This window comes from Verticillium alfalfae, genomic scaffold (assembly GCF_000150825.1).
Source record: "Verticillium alfalfae VaMs.102 supercont1.1 genomic scaffold, whole genome shotgun sequence".
Lineage (NCBI taxonomy): Eukaryota > Fungi > Ascomycota > Sordariomycetes > Glomerellales > Plectosphaerellaceae > Verticillium > Verticillium alfalfae.
Genome location: NW_003315038.1, coordinates 1,418,978 through 1,431,798, shown reverse-complemented (window position 1 = coordinate 1,431,798; position 12,821 = coordinate 1,418,978). Strand labels below are relative to the sequence as shown.

The 12,821-nt window shown below is 54.8% G+C and overlaps 4 protein-coding genes across 4 annotated transcripts in view; 2 read left to right on the top strand and 2 right to left on the bottom strand.

Annotated features, from left to right (window-relative positions):
* VDBG_00440 (conserved hypothetical protein) overlaps positions 1-1,955 on the bottom strand; it is a gene marked incomplete at both ends in the record, with an annotated part of 2,665 nt that extends 710 nt beyond the window's left edge. The window contains 2 exons of the mRNA XM_003008713.1: positions 44-1,088; positions 1,174-1,955. Coding sequence (XP_003008759.1) covers positions 44-1,088; positions 1,174-1,499 — 1,371 coding nt within the window. The remainder of the gene's footprint in view (positions 1-43; positions 1,089-1,173) is intronic.
* Positions 1,956-5,865: 3,910 nt separating this feature from the next.
* On the top strand, positions 5,866-7,113 carry VDBG_00439 (60S ribosomal protein L42; the record flags this gene model as incomplete). The annotated part of the gene is made up of 5 exons (XM_003008712.1): positions 5,866-5,953; positions 6,167-6,258; positions 6,352-6,416; positions 6,526-6,645; positions 6,738-7,113. 5 exons carry the CDS (start codon positions 5,950-5,952, stop codon positions 6,775-6,777), a joined length of 321 nt encoding a protein of 106 aa, XP_003008758.1.
* A 254-nt stretch (positions 7,114-7,367) lies between these two features.
* On the bottom strand, positions 7,368-8,488 carry VDBG_00438 (conserved hypothetical protein; the record flags this gene model as incomplete). The annotated part of the gene is made up of 3 exons (XM_003008711.1): positions 7,368-7,969; positions 8,047-8,290; positions 8,369-8,488. 3 exons carry the CDS (start codon positions 8,486-8,488, stop codon positions 7,368-7,370), a joined length of 966 nt encoding a protein of 321 aa, XP_003008757.1.
* Positions 8,489-10,496: 2,008 nt separating this feature from the next.
* VDBG_00437 (conserved hypothetical protein) overlaps positions 10,497-12,821 on the top strand; it is a gene marked incomplete at both ends in the record, with an annotated part of 8,024 nt that continues 5,699 nt past the window's right edge. Inside the window, 2 exons of the mRNA XM_003008710.1 lie at positions 10,497-10,865; positions 11,012-12,816. Of these exons, the coding sequence (XP_003008756.1) occupies positions 10,497-10,865; positions 11,012-12,816 (2,174 nt within the window). The remainder of the gene's footprint in view (positions 10,866-11,011; positions 12,817-12,821) is intronic.

The window sequence follows — 12,821 nt, the reverse complement described above, 5'->3', positions numbered from 1 at the left end:
CGGGGGATGTAGTACTTGGCCGAGCGCTCCCACAAGAGCTGACGCGACTGCTTCTTGGCCCAGCTGCGGCACGGTCAAACAGCTCATAGTAGGAGCCAGTGTAACGCATGTCGAGCTCCCAATTCCAGAAGTGAGCGTACTCAGGATGCTGCAGGGCGAAAATCTGCATTGGCATGTGCGCAGAACGGTAGACGCCGTGAATGTCGCGGTTCGAGGGGTTTTCGAAGGGTTCGGAAAAGGTGCCAGGATAGTAGAGACGCATCTGAGCCTCAGACCAGAGGGTGCAAATGGTGTGGAACTCGGCCGGCACGTTGGCGTCGAGGATGTCCTGGACAACCGAAGGGTCCGACCAGATGGGAGCATCGAGGTTCTTCACATGAAGGAGGAAGTGAAGGGTGTACTCGCCGCCCGACTTGAGAGCAAGCTCAGCAATCATGGCGCGGAAGTTGAGGATGACATGCTGAGTCCAACGGAAACCAACATAGGTACGGACGAGGACAGCAGTTCGCTCAAGCTTCTGAATGCCCTTGGCAGGCCCGAGGGTCGGGTCCCTGACCTCATCCGTCTCATTGACGAAACGGTGCTGGTTGCGGGCGACACAGCGCTCCTGAGCATCACCCCAGTCGACGTTGGTGTAGTCGATCTTACCAGTCTTCGACCAGACAACTTCCGAGCCGGAGCGTTCGGTGTCCAAGCCCTCGCCGGTGCCGCCCTCTTGGGCGCTGTAACCGAGACCATAGGGGCCATAGCGACCGAAGCGGTCGAAGCAGATATCATTGCGGATACCGAGGATGTTGTAGTCGCCGAGAGCCGGGTCGGGCATTGACTGAGGCAGACCCTGGAAAGCCCAGGTGTCGGGCACAGGCGTCTTCTTCTCGTCCAAGAAGCACTCGTTGACGCGAGGGTGGGCAGCGAGGTACGCGGCCGACTCGTAATCAGGCTGAGGCCTGTACGGTTTGGGAAGAGGCGCCGTCTCGTGGGTCAGGGTGACCTCCGTGATGGGTTCCTTGTACCCGGGGTTGGGCCACTCCGCCGTGTGGTTGGACACGGGAACGAGCGACTTGAGGCCGTTGAAGTAGCCATTGAGACTGGAGATGAGGTCAGCTTCCGACTCGTGTGTGTTTGCCGACGCCGTTGCCCCGAGGCAGATAAAGGGCAGCCCGAACGACTTACTGCTTATAGCCAATCCAGACGGGGTGGTTGGTGTTCTGCTCCTCAGGGCTGTTACCGCTGAGGAACCCGTCGCCGCCTACGACCCTGCCGTTCTTGGTGTGGACGGCTGTCTTCAGCAGGACCATGGACATGATGACCAAGATCAGGACGCTCCATAGCGTCACCCGCCTGTAAAGGCAGTGTCCGAGTAACGCGCGCATTCGGAGTTTGGTCTTCTTGTGTTGGGAAGGTGGTGGGAGTTCGGACTTCTCGTGGAGAATGGTGTTGGATGTGGCAGAGTTGGACCTGGACGAACGATTGCTGAGGAAGGATGAGACTCGCTCCATTACGAAGGGGGGAGGATTCCGAGCGAGAGATTATTCGAGCATCGACGTTGTGTTTGTGCGTGGCCTCGATGTTTGTTGGTTCGTTCAGATTGTTGTTTCGCAAGTTGCCTTGTGAGACTGGATGCGAGGGGGGAGGGCAGTAGAGGAGTGAGTTCGAGAGGTAGAAACGAGTTCTGCTCTGTTGACTAGTGAAATCTCCTCGTCGTTGTCGCGGTGGTGGCAGATAAACGAATGTGGTGCAAAGCGTGGAAGCAATGCTGCAGAAGCCAAAGACGGAATGGGCGTGAAGAATACCGTGCCAGTCAAAGCAGTCAAGCGTCGAGGGACGTGAAAAGCAATGTGAAAGGGAAGAGGCAATACGGGACCCCGTTGACCGTCGAGCAGCGCGATGGTCTGGGAGCTGAAGGGGGGTGGGACAAAATACAGGCGGAAACTCCTTAACCTAGAAGAAAGGGCGAGATTCGGGACTCGAGATGGGAGGAGGCGAGGCGAGGCAGCCCCTTATTACACGGGCCCGAATTAGACAGGCTTAGCAGGGTATGGAGTCGAAAGCCGCACGGTGCTGAGCAGGCACGTTGGTCTGACTAAAACACAGTGATTTTAACACAGTGGCTCCCGTATTACGCTTTTCTGAAGGTCTTGGGCATGGGCGTCGGTAGCGTGGGAAGGAACGATCAATGCACCCATCCACCACCGAGTGAGCGAGACTGCCAGCCAGGCCAGCCCACCTCCCAGCTAAGAAGATGTGCGGACCCTGTGCCCCTGCCCAGTGGTAGAAGCCCAGGTGCAGGGGACGAGGAGAACGAGGTAGGGGGAGAGGGGGGGGAGGGCAAGGGGCACTGGCGCTAGTCCACCTGTGGGTGAGAAATCACACATCGATTGGCTGTGAACAGCAGACTTAGGGGTGGAGTGGGGCGGATAAGGCATGTCTTGGCACAAAAGCGGATAGTGGATGGCGACATGGGACGAGATCCCTTCCTCGTTCTTCGTGAGGTTCGCCAACGAGCTAGGCAGCTTTGAGGGAGAGGCAAGGCAGGTGCCGACCTTGGTAGTTACCCTCATCTCTTGGCCACCACTGCTTGCCAACCACGGCGACTGATATCCTATACCGACAAAGCCCTGGGTAGGCGGGCGACTAAGACTGGGCGAATCGAGTGCACTCAATGACCGGGCTGAATGCTGTGAGATGCGCTGCTGACAACCACAGGTGACTGCAAGCTTTCAGCCTGGGGATGCCCGCCCGCCCGCCCGCCAGTGGGTGAGGGTGAGTGGACTGGTCGATTGCCTGTTTGCCCGTCTGACTGACTGATTGATCTGCGCCGAATCCGTAGCTGAGCCTGACTGCTGAGTGAGTCTTTCTCGATTCTTCTGACTCCGACATGAATGGGGGAAGCGTGTCGTGCGCACAATAACAAACAAACTGGCTCGAAAAGCATCCGGACCGATGCATGGCCTTGAAGATTCCATTCCTCAATACGGCCACCTAGAACTGAGGCACGTCAGTAGCGTCGACGTGCGCGGGTCCCCCAAGTACCTCCCCAAGTATCTTACCGAGCCCACCGTGTGCGCTAGTCCTTGTCCGTCCTCCGCACTGCAAAAAAAAAACCACCCCAGCCAAAGACCAGCAACGTTTGTTGGTCCCGGCCACCCCGAACCGTCTGTCAGGTCGTATTATCGACCCAGGTTCCTACCTAGGCAGCTAGGCCATTATCTGCGCACCTGCTTGCCGCAGGCCCTTCTTCAGCTTGAGTCCGTATTGTACAGGTTTTTTTTCGGTGCCATGCCATTGCTAGAGAGGAACTATGCCGAGCCTTACCCACCTACGTAAAATACTTTCTGCAGACGCCGTTTCTCTGTCTGGGAAAGTGCCCCATCATTGCTCTGCCTCGTTGACCAGCCTGTTTCCTGCTTTGCTTTCTTGCTGCTCGTCTCTCACCCTCACCCACCTTGTCTGATTACGCACACGGTACAGAGTGGGGGGGGTTCGACCTGTGCGTCCCCTTTTTGCCATAACCCTGGGGAGGGGGTTTTACCGGCCAATCGCCACCCTCGCCGCCGTCTGGGTTCGCGGAAATGAAGAGCTTCAATCCGATCGACACACTGCCCCCCAAAGACTGTGTTTTATCTTCCATGGCAGGGCCCGCTTGGTCAAGCTGGTGACCGGCGATAACCCCTTATGCCGCCAGCCACCATGCCCATCTGTCGTGGATATTTTGAATTGCAATTGCGAATGCCGTCATCCGGCGATTCATGCGTAGCGTCAGCCGCCAGCCGCGGGCGATTGTCCGGATTATCATCAAGGGTTGTGAGGCTACCGCTTGTGGCGCCGTTTCTTTCCTTCCCTGTCGCTGGCGCCGTCTTTAACGGGATGGTTGGGTGCCGCCTCCGATGCTGCTGATCGACTGATGCTTTTCTTCAATGGTCTCCCCGAGAAGCCAGTGGTGAGATTCCCAGGGTGACCCAAATATCGTCATCCCGGGACAGGGACTCGGGGAAGGGAATGCGAGCTACACTCTATTCTCGTCCTGCCAGTGGACGACCAAGGAGGGGGGAAGATGCACCACCACATCGTATTCCAGAGCACTGTGCAGACTGTCGACTGTTTACTGGCCGGTACTCGTTATCTCCGTGAACGTCCAAAACGCCCAAAGAAACTCCTGCAAAAGGTCTTGACTAGTGGCCTACCACAGCCTTTCATTCTCTGTCCGAGAAAGTTGGATCATGGCTGTCGGTCCATCTCCTCGACCGACTCAACGGCCGGGATCCAACAATCCGACACATGAAGATCCGCCCGAAGATCGTCGCGCGGCATTGCCTTGTCTGTTGTCCTGGCCGTCCATCCTGCTTGCGTGCGTGCATGTCAGAAGGTGAAACTGGCCCAGGCCAAGTTGCCGTTGCGGCCTCGCCTGTTTCATGCCAATTACCAACAACCGTTTGTGTGAAAGAGGTGACGCTCGCGGTGTCAAGCAACTCCTCTTTGGTCTATCAACGGGTCGCAATTAACCTGAGCAGCATTTTGATATCCTGCTCATGTCGATGCTTCGATAGCTCACATTGCGACGCCAGGGTGAGCTTGCTAGCTTGCAAGGGGCACCTTGACCCCCCTTCTCCCTCCCTTCCTTTCTGCTGCACCACTCGCAATTCCACTCGCAGATACCCCCGCCGCCACCACGCAGCCAGCCTTGTAGAGGTGCAGCTCTTTGCCCGTCAGGATAGTTCAATAGCATCGGTGTTCTCTCTCTTTCTCCCAGGCTCTCTCTGTGCTCGGTCTCTCGGTACATCATCCATGTCAGGCTAGGGGGCGTCCCGGCGCTCTCGTGGGGTCATGAGAGCGTTTGGGTTGACATACGCTCAGTCAACTACAGGCGCTTCAAAAATTAGCATGTACCGCTTCGCCGTGAACGTCAGCGACAAGAAAACATTCCATTCACATGTGGCCGTCGTCCACGACCGTTTCGCTTCTGAGCGCGCGTCAAGTGTCACTCAGGGCCTACGTCGATCGCCTTAAAGCCCGCGCCGGCGAGCGCCGGCAGCGGGCGAAGCTTTGGCCGCTTGGTCTGACAGTGGCGACGTATGCGTCCGTCCGTAGGTGATTTTTTTTTTCTACAGTGGACGTTCTTCTTCGGCACTCGCACGTTTCTGGACGTCCTATTTTTGGTTACTTTAACCCAAGAAAACCTGGGGGGAATGCTGCCAAGTCATTGAATGTCAGCTCAGAGCAGGAGACGAGCGAGCTCGAGGCAACAAAGGAACATGACGCAAGCTAGCCTCTTGAAGATCCATTGAAGATTCCCTCCCGCCCATGAGGAGTCAGCAATTCCAGCATTCAACCAAGCACTCGTCTGACACGACGGTCTCGACCTAACTTTAGATTAAGCCCTCAGTTGAACCCCATTCTCTACGACTGAATCAATGCACAGCGAATTCTTGTCAGCACAGCAAACCTGCTTGATTTTGGGGTTGCACCGCGGGAAACGAACAGTGAAACCGCCGCATGCAGCTGGCTGAGTGAGGCGCCGCTGGAGACAGCTTGGAGGCAGTGAAGAACTTGGTTCTCGTAAATGTGGCTGTCAGCCGCATTTGAATCAAATGATGCAAGCCACATTCATCACCGCCGACAGCCGCAACCCAGGCATGAGCCAAAATCACCTTGAAGTGGGGGCCAATTCGGCCTGAGGGACAGGGCAGGATACAGAAAGATGCTGACATAAGCCGCGAGAGACCTGGGCTTCTGTACCTCACATCACGTGGTGATAGTAGCTCGTTTCGCTGATAAGCGGCGGGCTTCGGTGCAAGACGCTGGGGCCCACGCTTCCCAGTTGTCACTAGCGCTCAACCCTAGCCGCCCGCCCACACAAGCCATTTTGGCCAAAACTTCGAGTTTTCCATCCCCGCCTAACCACTTCATCATCACGACAATTCCGGCAATCGACACCCAACAGCCGTCAAGATGGGTACGTACGCCCATAGTCTATCGAAGAAGCCCTCAATCGCGAATCGCGCTCAGCCGACGACCTGCCCGAGACCCGAAGAGCCCGAATCAATGGTGTGGAAAGTTGACAGCCATGACATTTGGGGAAGGGGCGCGGGGAGCGGCAACGATCTGAGGGCCAAACACACCATGCAAAGCTGGGAAGAATTGGCAAGCTGACCTTCTCGACTTCCAGTGAACATTCCCAAGACGCGCATGACCTACTGCAAGGGGAAGGACTGCAAGAAGCACACCCAGCACAAGGTCACCCAGTACAAGGCCGGCAAGGTGCGATACACCCGATTCCCAGCGGACGAATTCGAACTCGACGCGGACCGTGTTGGCAGGTTGGGAACAAATATGCTAAGACGGAAATTATAGGCCTCGCTCTTCGCGCAGGGTAAGCGTCGTTACGACCGCAAGCAGTCTGGTTACGGTGGTCAGACGTACGTTCAACCCCTCCTCTACCATGATAGAGACGAGTCACGGTCGACACAAGGCCACGATCCCAACTCACCCGCACACGTCTGAGCCAAAGACTGACAAACTGCGCAGCAAGCCCGTCTTCCACAAGAAGGCCAAGACGACGAAGAAGGTCGTCCTGCGGTTGGAATGTGTTAAGTGCAAGACCAAGCTGCAGCTGGCGCTGAAGCGCTGCAAGCACTTCGAGCTCGGGTACGGCCACCTTCTCCCCCTTCCGCTTCGCTCCCACACCACAAACATGAGACACCGATGCGCGAACATGGCTAACATGCTTGGGTTTACAGTGGCGACAAGAAGACGAAGGGTGCGGCTCTGGTGTTCTAAATGCATTGTGGTTGTGGTCAACCGATTTCATGGCTGCTTTCCTACACGGCACGGCAAACGGATCATTCGGGCTGGAGCTTTGGCGAAGAGGGTTACCCGGTCGAGGAGAGAACCATGCATCACTCCCATAGGGTTTAAATAAAAGCCCTTGCAATTCCGAATCAATGACGATGACTACTTTCATGGAAGTTAAGAAATCTGTCCAGGATGGGTGATTCTGTGCAGTGGGGGCGTTTCACGAGATCCTGTGAAGGCTGTACAACTGCGTTGCTGTACCTGGTTCACCCATGGATCATCCATAGTCTCAAGCATAGTGAGTGCCTCCTCGGCCAGAGTTGCCAAGCCACGAATATGACGCATTCTGTCTCATGACTTTGTTCTCCCCCCGGCTGTTGGTCCACGATGCACGTCAGCGCTTGATGACATACCATGGTCCAAGCCTGGGATATGTAGCCCTCGCAAGACTTCCAACGCTCGAGTTGCGAGATCCCCACTCATGCAGGTGGCATTTGGAGCAGCCCTGTCATTTGTCTATCCATTTGTCTAATGCAGCTTCCGATGAATATCGGCGCGGTCTGGGAACAGTCCCATCAGAAGCCCTCGCCAAGGTTGATGGTTCTTCCACCACCATACCACAGCCTACCACAGCGAGCATCGAGACCTCGCTCCTCACCAACCGACCACTCGCCTGACCACTCGCCGCTCTCGACATCCCAGACCTCATTCGCGAGCCACTGATTGATCTCGTCAATAGCCTCGACCCAACGCTTCCGCAGCTCCGGCGTGTGATGGTCCTCTTCGCCGAGATATCGACCCAGAGTGATGTGCGCGCTCGGTACCTGATAGCGAGACTCAACCTCAACGCCTGTCGACTGCGCCAGGTTGAAGACGTCGCGGCGAAGGTGGTGGTAGGTGTACTGATCGCCCTCGACAACACGCTGGTCCGCCTGGGCGGCAATCTGTGCGCGGCGCTTTTCGCCAGAGGCGGGCAGGAAAGAGACGGCAAAGGCCGAGAGGTCATATGAAATCATGGGTTTCACGAGGCGAGCACGGTGAGAGTAGGTGAAGCTTGTCATGTAGGGGATGGCGGAACGCATCGTCGTGACGAGGGACGCAATCTGCTCGGGTGTCTTGGAGTGAGCGAGCTCCAGGACCGTCATGTGCATTCGGTGTTGTGGCATGAGCCAGATGTCTGGTCTCTTGGTCAGCGCTTTCATGTCGGCTGGCTGACGCATGGCGGAGAGTGAGATGCTTGGCGAGGTGACTCACTTGGAGCGACCTTCTTCAGCAGGTTCTGGATCTGGACCGACAACCGAACAATGTTGTCAGGCGGGCGAGACCAGAATACGAGGCAGTTCCGAGGGTCTTGGAAGCCCGGTTCGATCTCGGGACGTTCCAGCCTCAGCAGGAAAGGGTCAATGACCAGCTCCTTGTATTCGCTGGAGAGGAACTTTTCCTTCTGCTGTTGGTTTCTCTTTGTTCTATGGGCCGAGTAGAGAGATTGGATCTCGGCCTGCGTGCCAGAAATGGATCAGAATCTTGTCTCGCAGCATCCACGCGCTCCGCGAAGAGGGTATGGAAATATATCTACATGATCATCCTCACAAGCCTTGATGAGGGCCTCATAAGGGTTCTGGCCTGGCAAGATGGTGATGCCCGAGAGGTCCTCGAGTTTGTTCTTCGCGTCAGTTGACTCCAATTGAGCGCCCATTTTGGTGTCTGGGGGCTGGGGGAGGTTCGTTGGTGATCTTGTGCTTGCGTGCTCAGTATATCGAAGAGCTGTGAGACGGGATACCGAGCAGTCGTATATGCTCTCTTAATATAACTCAGCTGTCTCAGACCTCTGGTCTAGATCTGTGAGCCCTGGTCTGCGTTACCAAGCAGAGGCACACAGCCACGATTCAGATGGCTCTGAGTGGATATCGACCAATCTTGCTAGTCGAGTTCGACGTCGCAACACTGAAAAGAGGCGCCTCTAAAATCACCGAGCGCAAATGGCAACCTGCATCTTGTGGTTATAATTAGCATGAACTGGGCGAGATCCGTGAGGCGACGCGTAATCACGTGACTTTTGCTCCCAATACCACATCCTGTCAGTCTGCCTTGTGATGGGAACCCACCCGCGTCTCCACCGCCCGACATGTCAGACACGCCCTTCCGCTTCCTCACCACTATTAGCTGGATTCAGTCATTTAAGCCGGAGATTGGAAGCTTGTAAGGCATACCCTGCTGCATTGCTGTTGCTGCCCACGTGGGAGGTGGTGTGGGTGTGCAGATACGGTCGGTGTCTTCAGTGATACGCTCTTGTTATCTCGTTGCCGTGACACCAAAAACACACGACAACCTCATTCGGCAGAGGCAAGGCTCGCCCGATGGTCGAATGATTTGACTGTGTTGTTTGACAGCGAGTCTCGTTCAACTTTCACCGAGGTCTCATTCTGGCTCAGTAGCCTCAGCATCGAAGCATCTGAAGACGATTCTGACGAGCAACGCTGCAGGCGTGAGACAAACTAGAAGATCTGATTCTTTTAGACAATGGTCTGATCATCTATGCTAAGCCTTTTCCTCTTTGTTTCAAATTGCAGGAAGATTGCTTGATGGCCCCTGTATAATGCTCTGCCAGCTTGTATTGACCCCTTTTAAGTCCTGAAATGAGCTGTCTTGTCTGCTGAAGGGAATTAATGAGACAACGCTCCCTAGTGAATCACCTATCCTAGTCCTGATAGCCATCAAACTAATCGATACTGTATACATGTTGAGAACACTAAGCCGCGAATCATCGTTCGAGGGTTCGGTGAGTGATACAGATGGAATGGGCCGGGACGCTCCAACTTGCTCGGTAAACCAACGCGCCAGATCGGCACGAAATACGTGGTCGGGGCAATACGCTTCGGAGAAAAGTTAGTGATCTACTTTCGGGGTGCGTAACGGATACGTTCATCCAGCCTGGAGCATATATGACCCTCAGAACCTTTGATCCGAGTCCAAGCCTTTTGCGCTGCTCCGGATATTGGTGGAGATCTGAGCACGAATTACCATATATAAGTCGAATTGGGACGCCGAAAGGATATGATGAGTGCCTTTGTAGTTTCGAAAGGCACTAGAACTTTGTTTCCACAAGGGGGCATGGACGCAATGCTTGTTGCACAGGACATCGCAAGTAAGTGATAGAAAAGCATGAAAGGCTCAAAGACAATCAAGATAAGATCTGAGCTGGATAGGATGTCCCAATAATAGCTATGGCACGATACCAATACTGCGGGTACTTCAAAGCACGACCCGTCGCTATGCAGTAGAATGACAGACGCCAAGGCTAACAAACATTTTGACACGCAGCATGAACACCTTGGGACTCAACCAGGGATAGAGTCGACTCCAGGAAAACATGAGCTACGGCTGGTCACTACATTCGTTATTGCAACAGTGCACCGCGGGTGTCGAGGCAACTGTTGCTCCGTGCCAGGCAGCAGGGAACCTGGGCCGAGCCAGGGCCGGGCCGGGGGCCGGGTGACCGAAAGTGGGGCCGTTATCCCGGCATCACAGGAGAACCTTGGTATCAGGATTCACGGCGGTCGCTGAAGCCGATAAACAACGACAAAGAGTGCACAGATCACTTGAAGCCCTTTCTTGATTGCCATTCACTCCCATAACGTTGCTTACCCTTTGCCCTCACTCCTTCCCCTGGAACCACCATCACCACCGTCGCAACCATCACCACTATGGCTCAGAAACCCCAGCAATTCGACGTTTTGGGGGAAACCAGGGCTAGAATTGATCGCCCTAGGGACTCTCTGGCTTTGATCTTCAAAAGAGCCTTGGAACTTGGGCTGGACGACGTCTCCAAGGATGGCGGCGTTCGATTTACGGTAGGCACGATGTGCTCTGGGACCGACGCCCCCATCCTGGCCCTCCGCGAGCTTCAAGACGCGGCCCTGGCCATGGGCTACAACCACCTCTTCGATTTTGATCATCAGTTCAGTGTCGAGATCGAAGCGTACAAGCAAGCTTTCATCGAGAGAAACTCGAAGCCGTCCGGTGAGATCTACCGCGACGTCGTCCAAGTGTCTGATCCCGAGCAGAAAAGACGCGTAAGCCACCAAGTTCCTCTTCTCCGCTCACAAGCCCTGTCACTGAAGTTTTTCCAATCAGAATCACTGCTCATGGCTCTTTGGCTCCTATTCCGGCAGCACCGGACCTGCTCGTGGCAGGCTCATCATGTGTGGACTTTTCGAAGCTCAACAATAAACGAGACATCTTGGCCAAGCACTCAGTCCTCAGCAGACTGTACGAAGAAGCCAAGAACACCAGAAATGGTCTTGATTTTGGTACAGTAACGCCTCAAAGTCAGTCGCATGATGTGCGCATGGCCCTGCAGGATGTCCGCGATTCCTTCCATATGGAAGGCGAGTCTGTCAAAACATTCGGCTCAATCCTGCAGTTTATATACGACCAGCGACCTAAACTCATCATCCTAGAGAATGTTTCTCATGCGCCTTGGCGCGCCTTCACCCACTTCTGGCTTCCCTTGGTAGGTTACGTGGCTCTATCGATGAAAGTGGACAGCAAGAATTTCCTCGTTCCACAAACCAGAACTCGAGGCTACCTGGTTGCTGTTGATCAGTGGCACTATGGTACCGAAATGTGTAAAAGCATCGCGCGACTGTGGTCAAGCATGATGGAGTCGTCCAATTGGTTTCCGAATCAGTATCCAGAAGTCCATAAATTTCTTCTATCATCGATGGACCAGCGAATACTCGAGGCACGAGCAATCGAGGAGCGAAAGATAGCTGAGAACATGGCCAGGGATGTGGAAGCCAGGATGTGCGCTTACGATCACGCCAAGGTTCGACGGCAGCAGGGACTTGGACCTGACCGACCTTTTACTCAACGGGATGGTCGGGGTAATCTCTTACCCAGAGATACGTCTTGGCAGGCGTACATCAGAGGCACATCCAGCCGTGTCCAAGATCTCCTCGACATCACGTGGCTGTCAGAGCGCAAAAAGGCAGGCAGAGATCTCAACTACAAGGCAAAATATCTTGACCTTGGTGTAGGTGTTGAGCGGCTCAAAACACAAATTGGTATTGTAGGGTGCGTCTTGCCCGACGGTGACCTTTTCGCCACAGATCAGGGGCGGCCGATATTGGGTATTGAGGCACTCTCGCTCCAAGGGCTACCTATTGATCGTATCCGCACCTCTGTCGAAACCCAGGCCGACCTCCACGATATGGCTGGAAATGCCATGACGACCACAGTCGTCGGCGCTGCCACCCTCTGCGTCCTGATAGCTGAACGCCGGGTGACTCGATCCAGTGGTTTCCACAACGGCCTGCCTCTTCTGGACAACGGTGCAAGCACCAGAACGCAGCACTTAAAGCACCTATTTGCCATTCGCCAATCCGACCGCAACGAAGTAACCGATGTAGCATTTGCCTTGCTCCAATATTGCCCCAGCTATTCAACTGCGCAGAAAGACCAGGCGGCTGTTACCCACCTCATAATGATACTTCAGAAAGGACGGAGGTATTGTCCCTGTGCAGGATATCGCAAGCATAACCCGGCGACTGGTCTCATGATCTGTACAATTTGCAACCAGGTGCGATGTGTAACCTGTGCGGGTAATCCTGCTCACGCTTTCGAAATGCTTTTTACTGGGCCTCTATGGTCCTGGGATGAGACCATCCACGCTCTGAGAGGCATTCTACCGAATCGGTTTGCTTTGACCGGAGGCCATGGCATACCTCAGGACGACAAGGATGTCAAGAGATTATGTTTGAGCCTTCACGCCACCGAGAAGGAAGAAAGAAATATCACCTTCCGACTTCGCGAATTGCGCAAATGCCTCTGGGCTGTCTACTATCTAGACCACTTCGACAACAGCCAGGTTATCGTGGCAACTTACGTCTCAACTTGCGGCCGTATCGAGCTCTCCATTGGTTCAGATCAGGTTGTTTGGTATCTGTACTTACCAGAGCCGCTTGAGCCCGGCTCATTCAAACAACGAGCTGCTCCCCCCATCGCTCGAGCCACACTCGACAAGTTGG